Genomic DNA, 14,086 nt, shown 5'->3' with positions numbered 1-14,086 from the left:
ATTTGGCTGCATCACTTGCGTTTTTGTTTAATAACTTCCTTGCTTGGGTACCATACAGGATGTTGATATATATTTATTGCTCAAAAATATCATGAACTAAGCACATCACATGTCTAATGAGCTGATCAAAACATCATTGTTAGCAGGGTTAAATCATGCTTTGCAATAAAAAAAATATATACATGTAGACAATGGTTTTCCTTTTAAAGTGACAGTAGATTTGGGGAATTTGGGGAATTAGAGACCTCTCTGGTGAGCATATGTAATTGCACTGTTCATGTGGGGTACTTTTAATGCAGGTTAATATGAAAAAATTGGTCTGAAATTATGTGTTTGGAATAGAACATTTTTCCATTTTGTTCATTTATTAAATAATATGAAAATACAAAGAACAATTATATGCAGCAAAACTACCAGACTACTCTGTTCTAGAATAAATATATTAGATGTTGCAGGGATGGCCTATTCAGGGCATTGATACCATTAATTAGAACACTGTGTCCCCTTCCAACTCAAGAATACTAAAGCTTTCAGTTGAAATTTCCAGTTGAAAAATCTTAGGGATTGCAGCTTTAAATACAACTGCAAAGTGAGAAAACAAGGTGGTTTCATACAGTGAACGCCTTGCATAAAAGGGTTTTTAGCTTGAAAACTACCATGAATAAATGATTAGAGACAAACACATAAACAACACACATTGCACAGATTAGTTTATAAATAAATGCTATAACTGCTGTCACTGGATGATAGATGGTACCTGTATCTGCGAGGGCAGCCATGGTAGCCCACCATGTATTCTTGGGCGAAGCAGTGCTTCCTGCAGAGCCCCCGATAGCCACAGGTCCACCGCTGTGTGTCTACATCATCAGCTGGAGAAATATAACCAAAATCACAAAGTTAATGTAAAGTTACAGCTTGTCTTTTTAACTGCTCTAGAGTGACTGAGGAGTCATTCATATACTTTTACTTATACATATACCTTCACCAGCTGTCAGCAGCAGCAGAATAATAAGGATCAATCCCAGTGTCCTCATGCTGTTAGCCAAACTGTACCTCGTATCATCTCAGTCTTGGTAGCTGCCCTCTGCCAGGCTCCATTTATGCACTATTGCAACACCCATTAAAGGGGAGGGGTAGGTGGGAGTAGGCCTAATCAATGTTGACCTCCTACCATATGTAACACTTACATCACCTCTTTGCTTCAATTACATATTTCATTTTATTTAGTGTTTCCTACTGCACTGAGGCATTGCAAATAAAGCAACCTGATAACATAAGACCAATGCACCATTAAGGGCAGGACTTTTGAAATATTCAACATTATGATCTTCAGTGCTTTAACATCCCACTTACAATACAATCTATTGCTTATGCTCTGGACATTCAGCACTGTCTAAACCTGGCTTAACTGACTGAATGATTCCCACTCATCACCCATCACCCACTCACACTTCATTATTGCACAGACTGTGATTTAACTGTGACCTCCAATGGTGCGCGTGCTGGTGAGTCACTCCAGTTTAAACTCCTAGAAAAACATGTAGTGGTGCTGCTGTGTGGAGGACGTGGGGCTTGGTCAGCAAAAAAGATTCAGATCCCACTGCAGCAACAGAGGCACATGCAAGCCCTTGTGACCAGCCCCACCCCCTCATTTACACACACACACACACACACATACACACTCACACACGCTTTTGAAATAGTAAAGCATCAGAGCTGGATAAGGGGTGAGGTAACAGACAACATTCACCTAAACTGAACCAACGCTAAGAAACTTTTTCACGCATGGCAGAGAAGTAGATACAAAATGACTGAACAGCAGAGCTTCACTGAAAAATAAAATCAGACTGATTTCAAAATTAAATCAAATAAAATCAGTGAGCAGCTCATTCATGTGTGTTTCTTATTAGGGGCACATGACTGTATTTTTTTAAGGTTCAAATCATGATGTTAAATAAATGATAAAACAATTATTTCATAACTATTATTAACATGTCGTCCTAGAAATCAGGCCAGAACTAGTTCAATATAACGTAAATATTAATTCAGGCATCTGAATGGTTAAATGGTTGAAACAAACATGTAGAAGCAAATAATACACTTTAAAAAGGAGCTTAGTTCTAGACCATTTTAAGCTAGGGCCAGTGGTTATGTTAGAGGGGCTGATTACTCTGTAGCTTATAGTGTTTTGCATGCATTAAAAATAACAAGTATGCATCATGTTTCAGTTACAATTTCACAATTTATAATCTGTAATTTGCATCTCAATTCTATATTTGTCAGGTCAATCAAACACTATTCAAATGCTCATATTTCACATTCCAATGTCTTTGCTATGATTTAAAGTGTTATTTATCCTTTTTTCAGTTCAATATTAAATTTATTTTATATTAGCTGTCTCCAATGGTTTGTATTTGTTCTTGACAAAATCATTTTTCCATGTTATTTTCCCATATTTCATAAAAACAGATTAACAAAATCACCCTTTAAGCTTTTGCCAAGTCACACACTGTAATATTTGGTTGGTACGTCTTTAGCTTTGATTGCGGCACGCATTTTTATTGGCATTGCTTCAATAAGTTTCTACAATGTCACAAGATTTATTTCAATCCAGTATTGCATTAATTTTTCACCAAGATCTTGCAGCATTGATGTCTGACCGCTGCACAAAGCCTTCTTCAGCACATCCCAAAGATTCTCAATGGGGTTAATATCTGTGGTGAACAATCCATGTGTGAAAATAATGATCTCATTCTCACTGAAGTTTTACTGAATTCCAGCCCCATGAATCCTGGCATTGCCATCAGGGAAGAAAAAATCCATTGATGGAATAACCTGGTCTATATTCAGTATATTCAGGTAGTCAGCTGACCTCATTCTTTCAGCACATACTGTTGCTGAACCTAGACCTGACCAACTGCAGCATCAACCCCAGATCATTTACTTCAAGGTGCTTACACACCGAACGCGGTAGGTGCGGCGCAGTGCGCTGAACCCCGTAGGATTCAATTGTTTCTAGAGCGGTAGAGCGGTGCGTCGCTGCCGCAGAGCAGAGCGGAAAGCGGTAATAAATTTTCCCCGCCCATAACCACGCCTCTACCGCGGTGCCGCTTACCGCGGTCAAAGTTCAACATGGTTCAACTTTAACCTCGCGGCAAAAAACGCATGACGTGACTCACGCAACCAGAGAAAACTCGTCCAAACAACAACAAACATGAGCAACTGATATTAACTATTAGTGAACAATCTCAGTTGTACATCACTTCCCTACACTCATATAGAGATAACAGGAGAAAGAGCAGAATCAGAGCTTTATTCTGAGGGTGAGAGACAGAGGCTGTTGCCACTCAAAACTACAAAACATGTGTGTTGGGGCATTACTAGTGATAGGGGGAGTCCTAGTAAATTGGCTGGGCTAAATTGGGGAGAAAATGGGAAAAAAATTTAAAAGAAAAGAAAAAAGAAAAAAAAAGTTGTAGAAAACCCTGCCTGTTATCAGCAGGCGACTCTCCGCGTCAGCAGCAGCACAACGCACCCCACAAGTGGCCAACGTTCAGCAGAGTGGCAGCACTGAGAAATGCCGCGCGGCATACCGCAATCAGTGTGTAAGCACTTAACTGCGGTAAGCGGTAGAGTCGTGGTTATGGGCGGGGAAACGCGCCGCGTGCCGCTCTGCTCCGCGACAACGACGCACCGCTCTACCGCTATAGAGATTATTGAATTCTATAGGGGTCAGCTTACCTCGCCGCTAGAGTTGCCAGGTTTGCGGTTTTCCCGCCAAATTGGGCTTGTTCAAGGGTGGCGGGATGCGTTTTTTGGGCTACTTTAAAAAAAAAAGTTTGTGTTAAAGTAAAAATCATTTTTTAAACTAATTGTGTTACTATTAAATGTTCTTGACTAGGATATAAAATGTTACAAAATAACTAATACAACACTAATGTTACAAAATTATTAATGAAAAAAATAACAATACTGATAATAAATCCCTTATAAACATAATACTATGTCGTACACTCATAGTTGTTTTGTCATTTGCTTCAAACGTGTGACAAACATATACGTTATTTTGGGCTAGTTAAGCTTCTTAAGGGCGAATTTTAGACTGACTTTGGGCTGGTATTTTTGTTGGACCTGGCAACCCTGCTCGCCGCACCTACCGTATGCACTCTGTAAGCACCTTTAAGTGCAACATGGTTCAACTTTGACCTCGGCAATCGGTACCGCGGCAGAAAACGCATGACGAGAATGTACAGCGACGAGAGAGTACAGCGTTGTGAAACCCACAAAGGGTAAATTTGATACCCGGGAACAGTTTGCTGTTGTAGTTGATGATGAGGGTCAGCGTCTTATTCCCAGCGTGATAAACTGCTCAAAACTTGGCCTACAGGTACTTAACATTTTGGAACGCCACAAGTGTGCTCAGATAAAACAAACTACACTTACTTCTGGGAAATCCAACTTGCCCATTGCTCTTAACCCTTTCAGACTCTGCATCCATTAAAACAGACATCATGTCAATCATGTATTTTCTTTATTTTTAAGTGTTTTGTTGCACAGAACACTATTTGAGAGTTGTTGTCCATCGGAACAGGCCATGAACCGTGAATGGCAAATGAAGAAATTTTATCAAAAAAATTTACCTTACACTGCTCTGGAAAAACAGTTGAACTACTGAACCTTTTTTACTACTGAACTACTTTTACTAATTGAAAGTGATTATATATATATATATATATATATATATATATATATATATATATATAACCTGGTTGCTGGTAAAGGATTTCTGCAGTTAGTACAGCATCTGGTACGGCGAAAGAAAGACTTAATTATTATTTTACCACTATATATTTTGTTATATCATACTATATATTTTTTCAGTTTTGAAACTTTTATTAAATATTTTCTTAAACTGACAAGAGATTAAATGAAATGCACATATATGTATGAGTGAGTAAGAGAATATACACGTGCTTGTTTTGTGTGTATGTGGAAATAAAGAGCAGTCTACTTAGTGTGATCTACTGAAAAGTGTATTTATGAAGGAAATCCGCTAGAGGGCGCTGCTCGAGTGCTGGTGCCACAGTATTTCAGCCACTTTCTTGTGACTGCGTATTTCATTTATTTAATTAATTTTAATTTCACTTTAAACAAAATGTATTATTATTATTGCTATAAAATAATGCTAATAATAATAATACCAATTATTATTATTATTATTATTATTATTATTATTATTATTATTATTATTATTATTATTATTTGGACAATAACAATCGTCCTAATATGGTTTCATATTTTTTTAATTTGCTTAATTTTAATTTACTTGTTTTTGCTGTTTCTAGCAGTATTTATAGTGGTTATATACGTTTCAGATTTCAGACTGTTAGGCTTTATAAACCACTCAGACACACGAATTCACAGGTGTTTCACTCTTTTCAGAGATGCAATTCTCACACACATGCATCAACAGGCCAGTAGGGGGCAGTGCACCAGGTGACGTCACCCCATCAGTCTGAGTGAGTGTCTTGCTTGTAAACAGAGTGGCTCTCAGTCTCAGGCAGGTTAAAGAGCAGTGCAGCTCCAGAGACTGTAGGGAACAAGCAGATGCTCAGGATTGCCTGGAAGTGGCCAGCCACACCTGGACTTATCCCACTGCATCTCACTCAGAAGGAATGGCATGTCTCATGGCAGCCTTCTCAGTCAACAACACTACTGTCACCAACTCCATCATAATGGTAAGAAAGATCTCTACTCTGTGTTTTTTTTTCTACTGTGTTTATAAACTGTTGTGGGACTCTGTGGAACTATGTATGGGGCAGTACCAGTATGAGGCAGTGGACTATATCTATATTGATGAGGTGTATGTGATCATAAATCGGTAAAGGAAGTTTACAAGCTACCTGTTTACATATTGGATGGAGGTAAACAAAGGTTTAAAGAAGTGAGGGCTTCATATTAAAACTGCCACCCAAAAAAGGATACATTATATATCAAGATTTTTATTTTTATGTGTTTTCATGTAGTATATTTTTTAATTACCAGTACTATTGTATTGTCTTGCATATCCACTGTAGGCACCACCTGTGCTTGATTGCTGATGTACTTTCTGTAGAAAACCTATGACAGTATAAAAACATTGTATTATTGTTTAATCAAATGACAGACAGGACAGTATCTCAGAATATGTATGTAGAAAAGGAAGGTTTTTAAAAAAGTTTGTGAGGGCATCTTATTGACACTGTCCAACAAATAAGATTATATAAGTATTCCATATATATATGTATACTATACTGTATTTATGGAGTATACACATAATTTAACAATATTTGACAAAAAAAATAAGACTTTATTGTTTAATTTTAGCATTCCATTCATTTAATCGGAGTGAGGGTTTAAATGAATCCTTTAAGACACAATGGTCAATGTAAGAAATATATACAATGGAATATGTATATATATATATATATATATATATATATATATATTCTTTTTGTCACTGTCCCAAATAAGGCACCATATGCTGTTGTCTTGTCCCTGTTTACACCCTAGGCAGCACCTGTTCTTGACTGGTGACATTGTATTTATATTCCTTTTTTTAATTAATAGTCTTTTTTAATAGTTATTTTCTTATTGTCATATGACAGAACAGTATCTTTAAATTACTAACTTGACGCTTGCATCACTGTCTGTTCTTTCGAGGCTGGGAATAAACTTTGTCCGACAGTAACCCCGTCTGCCTACTGTGGCCAGAGGGAGAGGGATTACACTGTATGTCTCTTTGCAGTTAGCAGCGCACGTTCCCTCGGGTGCTGTACACTCCAGTGCATCACATTTAAATGCAGAGGGGCACTAGTTTGTGCTTGAAATGTTGGTTGAAAAATAGAATATGCAGAATCACACTGTTTAAAGGAAATATTATGCATATTGCTGCTGTCCAGTGAAAAACGTTACATAATTTTTGTCTGTTTTTAGGTTTCTGCATCATTTGAATCCTGTAGCTGCTTTGTATTTATTATTAACTGTATTAATTATTCTGTATGAATACACCAACTCTTATTTTACATTAACTTCCATTCAAAGTTAAGAACATATTTGCCTTTTCTTGTAAATTCACAGTTATGGATATGCATGTTTTTTGAACACCATCTGGCTCTACACAGAACCCTTTAAAATGAATTAAGCTATGAGTCCTTTTTTGGTGCTATCTAGAACCATTTTTACTCTGACATGCCAAAAGTGGGACAGTTTGGGATCTCCCACACATGTTGTTATCTTGTGAGTGAGGATGAACACTAGCTAATGTGCTCATGGCAATGCAACAGAAATGAAGGGAGTTTGAGCAGGACTTATACAGTGTTCCATTTGAACGGGGAAGTCATAACGTCCTAGTTCCAAAGTTGGATGGCCATTTAACACTCCTCGCTTCATAGTTTCTCGTATGTATTAGGAATACGTCATAGAAGGCAACATTATCACTCACAGTGACAGCACAGGCATCTGGCTAGAAATATCTGTGCAAACAGACGAGTGACTTTTACATTCAATGCAGGAGGCCCCACACACATATCTCACAGGTTAGTGCAGTGTTTAGCTTCCATGGGCCATGACAAATGTCATGGAACAAGATGCTAGTCCCATATCCCCTGACATTTGGCACATCAGTGTAGATGATTCTTAAGGAAGGAGGTTTTATGTTGTAGAAAAAAACAGTTTAACCAGGTAAATAACTATTCATATTTTTTATAATTTTACATAGAAAATTTGCTTTTTAAGAGCGTGTAGACACAGTGATTTATTTATGATATTTTAATTTTATTGAACTTCAGAAAAAAATATTTGTTTTAGGTGAATCTAAGCTGCTGTATCTGAATCTTTTCTCAAAGCAGACAATCCACATTTGTGCTCTGTGCCTATGTGTTAAGACCTTTGATAATGTAAAAAAAAATGGACCAAAACCCCCCAGCTTTGAAAAGCCTTTCAATTGACCAATATCAAAATCAAAAGTTTATTCTATGAAATTGCTCCAAATTCTTTTTTTAAATATTTCAATGTGGGCACAATGTAGAATCTCAAATGTGCTTTAGATCCTCAAGATTACCTAATCTTTCATCTTTCTTATGTCAGAACACCAACGGACCTCCTGACCTCATGCTGGACCCAAGGACAGTTTGTGTTTCCATCGACGATGTGGTGACCAATCACAATGGCAGCCAGCAGACTCCTCTGTTACACGGACACTTGAAAAAAGTGGAGAACAATCTGACTGAAGCACAGCGCTTCTCCTACCTGCCCCGCAGACCAGCGGTCAATATCGAATTCAGAGACCTCTCATACTCAGTTCCTGAAGGACCATGGTGGAGGAAAAAAGGTAAGACTGGGCTGTTTTTCACTAATGAAGGTTTCTTTTTTTAGACATTAAATTATTACAATAATAAATATTAACCAAGATTGCAGTAGAAACATTGCAAAAAGGGTGCATCAATTAACAATGCTTATGAAATGAATACACTTTGTATATTGTAAAGTTTTAACAAAATTCCTTTGGCCTAGGGTTGATCTAAAATGTATGAATGAAATTATAAGTGGTGTTGTGTTCTGTATCATTTATACAGAAATATAAACATTTTATTTAATTATAATTTAAATTTAGGACCACCAAAAGACTTCTGATTGATGGAGTTTTTTTTAAATCAATAAATCATCTTGCAACATTTGTACTATACTTTAATATATTTATAATGGGCAAGTAAAAGGTAGTGATTAAATAATGTGTGTATTGTATTTTTTGGATGCTGCAGAAATAACAACCCAGCTGGAGGTTTTGTCTAGATCCAGTTTGGGCCTTATCTCTCTTCAGTCTCTAGATTTGTCAGGCGGCTTGTTTCACAGCTGGCCAACTTTGGCCTCATTAGATAAGCCATCTGGATGTTCCCTTTTTCCATCCATTAATTTGTTTTTCTTTCTACCCTGTAGTTTCTTTCACCTTTCCTGTCTTGTTTAGAAGCAGTCCCTTATATCTGCCGGGAGTCCCCCCGAGAGGACAAAGGTCACATTAGGGGAGAACGTCCTCATCCGAAGGATCAGTGTAGACAGCCAGCCAGGAATAGTTTGTCTTGAACTTGGCCTATACATTGTTTCATGATTGCCCTTGTTTATGCTGTTTCTAGGCCAGTGTCACAGAATAACTTAATATATGTTTAGACACTAAGATAATGAGGAAGCTTCGGGGCATATATTTAATAATATTTTATTTATTATTTATTAAACCAAACAAGAGCTGAACAATTCTTAACCTTCATATATTGAATCTCAGGTGGAAAAATTAAATCATAGATTTATAGTCTTGCAAAGAATGTTGGGATACAGTAAATACAAGTTAAACAAATTAATTAAAACCACACAAAAGTGTGGAAATGACTGGATTTATGTTACCAGTGTTTTTTTTTTTTTTTTTTTTTTTTTCAGCAGAATATACTGTAGTTATGTGCATACATTATTACAATAATTACCATGGTTAAACAAAAACCTTGTTTCTTCAAACTGATATTTTTACAGGAAAAGGAAAAAAAAAAGCCTTTTTAACATTTATAGATACTGTATCTGGCAATTTTCATAAAGTCATAGGCGTTTCTTGGTCCTGGGCTCGCACTGTACATACATTGAGAAACCTCCAAAGAACATGCATTTCTGGACAAGCTGGAGATACAGAGCTAGCATCTAAAAGTGAACGAAGTATGTAGACTGAGGAGGTAAAGTAATATAACAGGATTTTAGAAAAATACTATACATTTCTCAAGAGCACTGTCCTGTCTGCTTGACCTGCTGAAACATATTAAGCTCACAGTAGCAATGATGCTTCTCTGCTGAGAAACATGCTTTTAAAGCTGGCATTTTAAGGCAATATTATGAGAATATACTATAAGTCATTTTAATTAACTGATTCAGTGTAAACACTGCTTTTGTCATATTATTATAATCACTATGCACATCACATTTATTCCATGAAAAATTTATGATTGTCTGGCTTACCTTATTAAACTAACGTGCTGTTTTAACCATCCCATCGTAAAGGATAATGAGGTAGTGGTGTAGTGCCACAGGCAGCTGTAGTAATGGGGCTCTAGGCTGAAAACAGTGGTCTGGCATAAAGAAGAGAATGTTGTTGTCAGAGAATAGCTAGGAGTAATAGCAATTACCATGATTCTGCAGTGGATGCACACAGAGGAAAGGACCGGTTTGATCCTGTTGCTTTGTGTGGCTGGAGTAGGCTTACACACTATAGAGGTCACAACACATAAAGCCTTTGGCAACATGCAGGCCAGAGAAATAGGACCCTCTGTAGTGACAGTGAGCATGTGCTTGTGCATCTGCATTAGACAGCATTTTACACTCAAATAGGAAGAGAAGAGCATATCATTATTTTTATTATTATTATTATTATTATTATTATTATTATTATTATTATTATTATTATTATTATTATTATTATTCATGATCTGATGTAATATTAGGCCTGTATGTAAGTGTGTATAGTGTATAAGTTATGCAGTTCGAAATGTGAAACTGGGGAGCATAGTTTAGAGCAGGGGTGTCCAAACTTTTTTTGTTGGGGGCCAGAAGGAGAAATATATTTGAAGTCACGGGCCACACTCTGTAATAAAACAAATAATGAAATATACCACTTTAAATAATACATTTTCCTGATTATTTCATTTACACACCATTTTACTTGACTTACTATCTTTATCTTTGACAGTGTTGTGTAAACTAAGATTTTTCAAATTGATGTTTAATTTCACAATGTCTCCTAATATTAAACTCCTTAATTACGGCAACTTTTAGACTCTTTGGCCTGTTTTTCTGCGCTATAAATGCGCACCCTATACGCTTTTAGACTCTTTTGCCCCGTTTTTCTGAGCTAGAAATGCGCACCCTCTCCGCTTTTAGACTCTTTGGCCCGTTTTTCTGAGCTAGAAATGCGCACCCTCTCCGCTTTTAGACTCTTTGGCCCGTTTTTCTGCGCTAGAAATGCGCACCCTCTCCGCTTTTAGACTCTTTTGCCCTGTTTTTCTGTGCTAGAAATGCGCACTCTCTCCGCTTTTAGACTCTTTGCCCCGTTTTTCTGCGCTAGAAATGCGCACTCTCTCCGCTTTTAGACTCTTTGCCTCGTTTTTCTGCACTAGAAAAGCGCACCCTCTCCACTTATAGACTCTTTGCCCCGTTTTTCTGCGCTAGAAATGCGCACTCTCTCCGCTTTTGGACTCTTTGCCCCATTTTTCTGCGCTAGAAATGCGCACTCTCTCCGCTTTTGGACTCTTTGGCCCGTTTCTGACACCTAGCGTTCAAACATTGAACCTCACATTATAAAAACTTTCATTCTAACTTGCCAACTTTCATTCTATTTCTAAAATACCTCGCGGGCCGCTCCAAAAAAGGAAACGGGCCGCAAATGGCCCGCGGGCCGTAGTTTGGACACCCCTGGTTTAGAGCCATTTTACTTTAGGCTTATTTTAGATGCTCTGACTGTCTGGCCATCTAAAATGAGAATCTCTGAGAAGCTTGTTTAATCCAGAATAAGCCCTCGTATGTCTTAAATTCCGCTGTTCACACACTAAAGAAAGTGAATTATTCAATTTTATCATTCTCACATGTATATAATGTATTGTTAAACTACTTCTTTCCAAAACTGTATTTATTTGTGTAGAAATCATGTAAACATTTGAACTAATGAAACTTTTATCATTGACAGCAATAGTGCACATTACCGGTACATTGCAGCTGACTGCTGCTACAGGTTTATCATTGTACTGTTATCTACATTGAAAGCAAACATTAAAAAATATTCATTCACTGGTTAAATTAGATCTTGTTTTGAGTTTCTAAGTGTAAATAAGTATAAAGAACACACTTAAGCTCATTTTAAGGTAATTTTTTTTTACATACCGGTACTTAAACATTAAAGAAATATCAGCTTAGATGGTATTTATTAGTCCCTGCTAAAAACAAAAAACAGCCTGGCCAGTTTAAGCTGGTTCACCAGCATGACCAAGCTTGTTGATTATCAGGACCAGCAAGATCAAGCTGCTTCACCAGCATGACCAGCAACACATACATTAATGTGGCAAATATGGCATTAAATATGCCAACTTATTTTTTTGCCAACAAATCGTTTTATTTTAAATGAGTGTCTGATTTTCTGTATATGCTTAAATGATATTGACATGTAATAGTACAATATAGTAACAATAGTAATAATAATTGCTTTTTTGATTTCTGGGTCCCACAAAGAAGACAGACAGGCATCCTTCACAGTTTCTCCTCCCTTACTGACTGCAACTGAATCCGGGGCCTGTGAGCTGTCCAACAAATCTTTGTAATCCATACTTAGTGGAAAGCGAGATCTAGCTGCAGCGATGTCCGTGGCCCTGATCCGCGCTCACAGCTCAGCCGGTTACTATCGGTCAACAAACTGCAGTAACCCCAGACTCTGCAATCAGGTTGAAATAATCAGCTGTGCACTTGCAGCATCGCACGGAGGAGATGCTGAGTGTAGGAGGGACTGCTTTTTGTTGCCAGGTAACTTGTCGTTCATTTGGGTTATATATGGATTTTTGTGGTGAAGCTTGGCTGTAGAATTATTTGTGATTAGCTGACATCATCTTCAGTATTTTTTATTTTTACCTTTTGCATCTAGGGTTTATTGAACTGAATGTTTTGTAAATATTACCAACACACAGAGTAATTTGCAGTGTGACCTGGCCTTCACAGAACATTACTGCATGATTATCTGACCTTCTCTTATGACCTTCTCCATCAGCTCCCAGGCCAAACTGCCAGGCCTGCAAGCACATCAAATATACATGTGGTAAACACACAAACACACACCCACACGCTTAACCCAAACTGGCCTAAGTGTAGGCCTTATCTTCACTCATCTTCAAACAAAAAAAAAGGTTGCTTCCAGAAGGTACGGTTGGATTGCAATTATATTCAGAAAGAAGATGAAGATATGAAGAAAAATATATATCTAAAATGTATTAATATTTATTGAGCTACAGATGTAGAGTGAAATGTAACATGCCAGAGTTCTAATGGTTCCAAATGCAGATTTTGCAGAATGTTTGTAGTGTTGGTGTCCATACGCATAGGTTTAGTGGTGTGGCTGACCATGGCATAGTATCTGGGTCTTTGAGGCAAGCTCTAAAGATGGTAGAAGTTTGTGGACAAGCATTGTCCTGTTGAAACTGAATACCGGAGTGTGCATTCTGAAAAGGTTAAGCCACTGGTTGCTGGACCTAATTAATGTTGGTTTTAGCTGTCAAAGTGCATGCAATAAAGACCTTATATTAGGGGGGGTCAAACTCATTTTCACCGAGGACCACATCGGCATAAGGGCTGTCCTTAAAGGGCCAGATGTAACTTAAAATGTAACAAAATTTAACTGAATGTAATATAAAATGAATGTAACTACTCCTAATTGTTAAATAACTCTGAATATATTAATTATTCAATTAAATTATTACAGTTGCATGGAAAAACATAAATCCTTTTAATTAGTCATTTTAATGTTATAAAATCCACTCTATCAATCAAGGATCAAACTATCCAAGTGTATAAAAAAATATAAAAATACAAGTTGTAATATTAACTTTGGTCAGAACGTTTGACATATTGAAAAGAGGCTCATTTAGTATAAAATCTAAATTTGTTGACTGCTAAGAACATGCGTGATAGATGTAGCATTTCACAATTTGTTTTGTGAAAGAGAGAGAGGGGAGGGGGCGTGCACGCTAGAGAAAGAAGGCGCAGCATGCATGAGAGAGAGAAAGAGAGAGCGGGCACGCACACGTGAGAAAGAGAGGGCGCACGCGCATACCATGTATTGTGCGTGTGTTTACACAAACCGAACCGTGGCTGTTCGTAAAGAATACACATACCGTTCAAAGACCTTCGGCCCGCGGGTCTTGAGTTGACACGTATGCCTTATGTGATCTTGCACTGTATGAAATAGCACCCCACACCGTGACAACAGGCCTTCTGGGAGCATGACACTTGAAAACAAACTGTTGGTCTTGGCGCTGGA

General features: G+C 37.4%; 1 protein-coding gene across 1 annotated transcript in view; it reads left to right on the top strand.

Annotated features, from left to right (window-relative positions):
• The first annotated feature begins 5,427 nt into the window (after window positions 1-5,427).
• abcg1 (ATP-binding cassette, sub-family G (WHITE), member 1) overlaps window positions 5,428-14,086 on the top strand; it is a 32,743-nt gene continuing 24,084 nt past the window's right edge. Inside the window, exons 1-2 of the mRNA XM_022675374.2 lie at window positions 5,428-5,738; window positions 8,128-8,371. Coding sequence (XP_022531095.1) covers window positions 5,676-5,738; window positions 8,128-8,371 — 307 coding nt within the window. The 5' untranslated portion in view covers window positions 5,428-5,675. The remainder of the gene's footprint in view (window positions 5,739-8,127; window positions 8,372-14,086) is intronic.

This window comes from Astyanax mexicanus, chromosome 18 (genome assembly GCF_023375975.1).
Source record: "Astyanax mexicanus isolate ESR-SI-001 chromosome 18, AstMex3_surface, whole genome shotgun sequence".
Lineage (NCBI taxonomy): Eukaryota > Metazoa > Chordata > Actinopteri > Characiformes > Acestrorhamphidae > Astyanax > Astyanax mexicanus.
The sequence above is the reverse complement of the archived record's forward strand: the minus strand, read 5'-3'. Positions and strand labels throughout refer to the sequence as shown.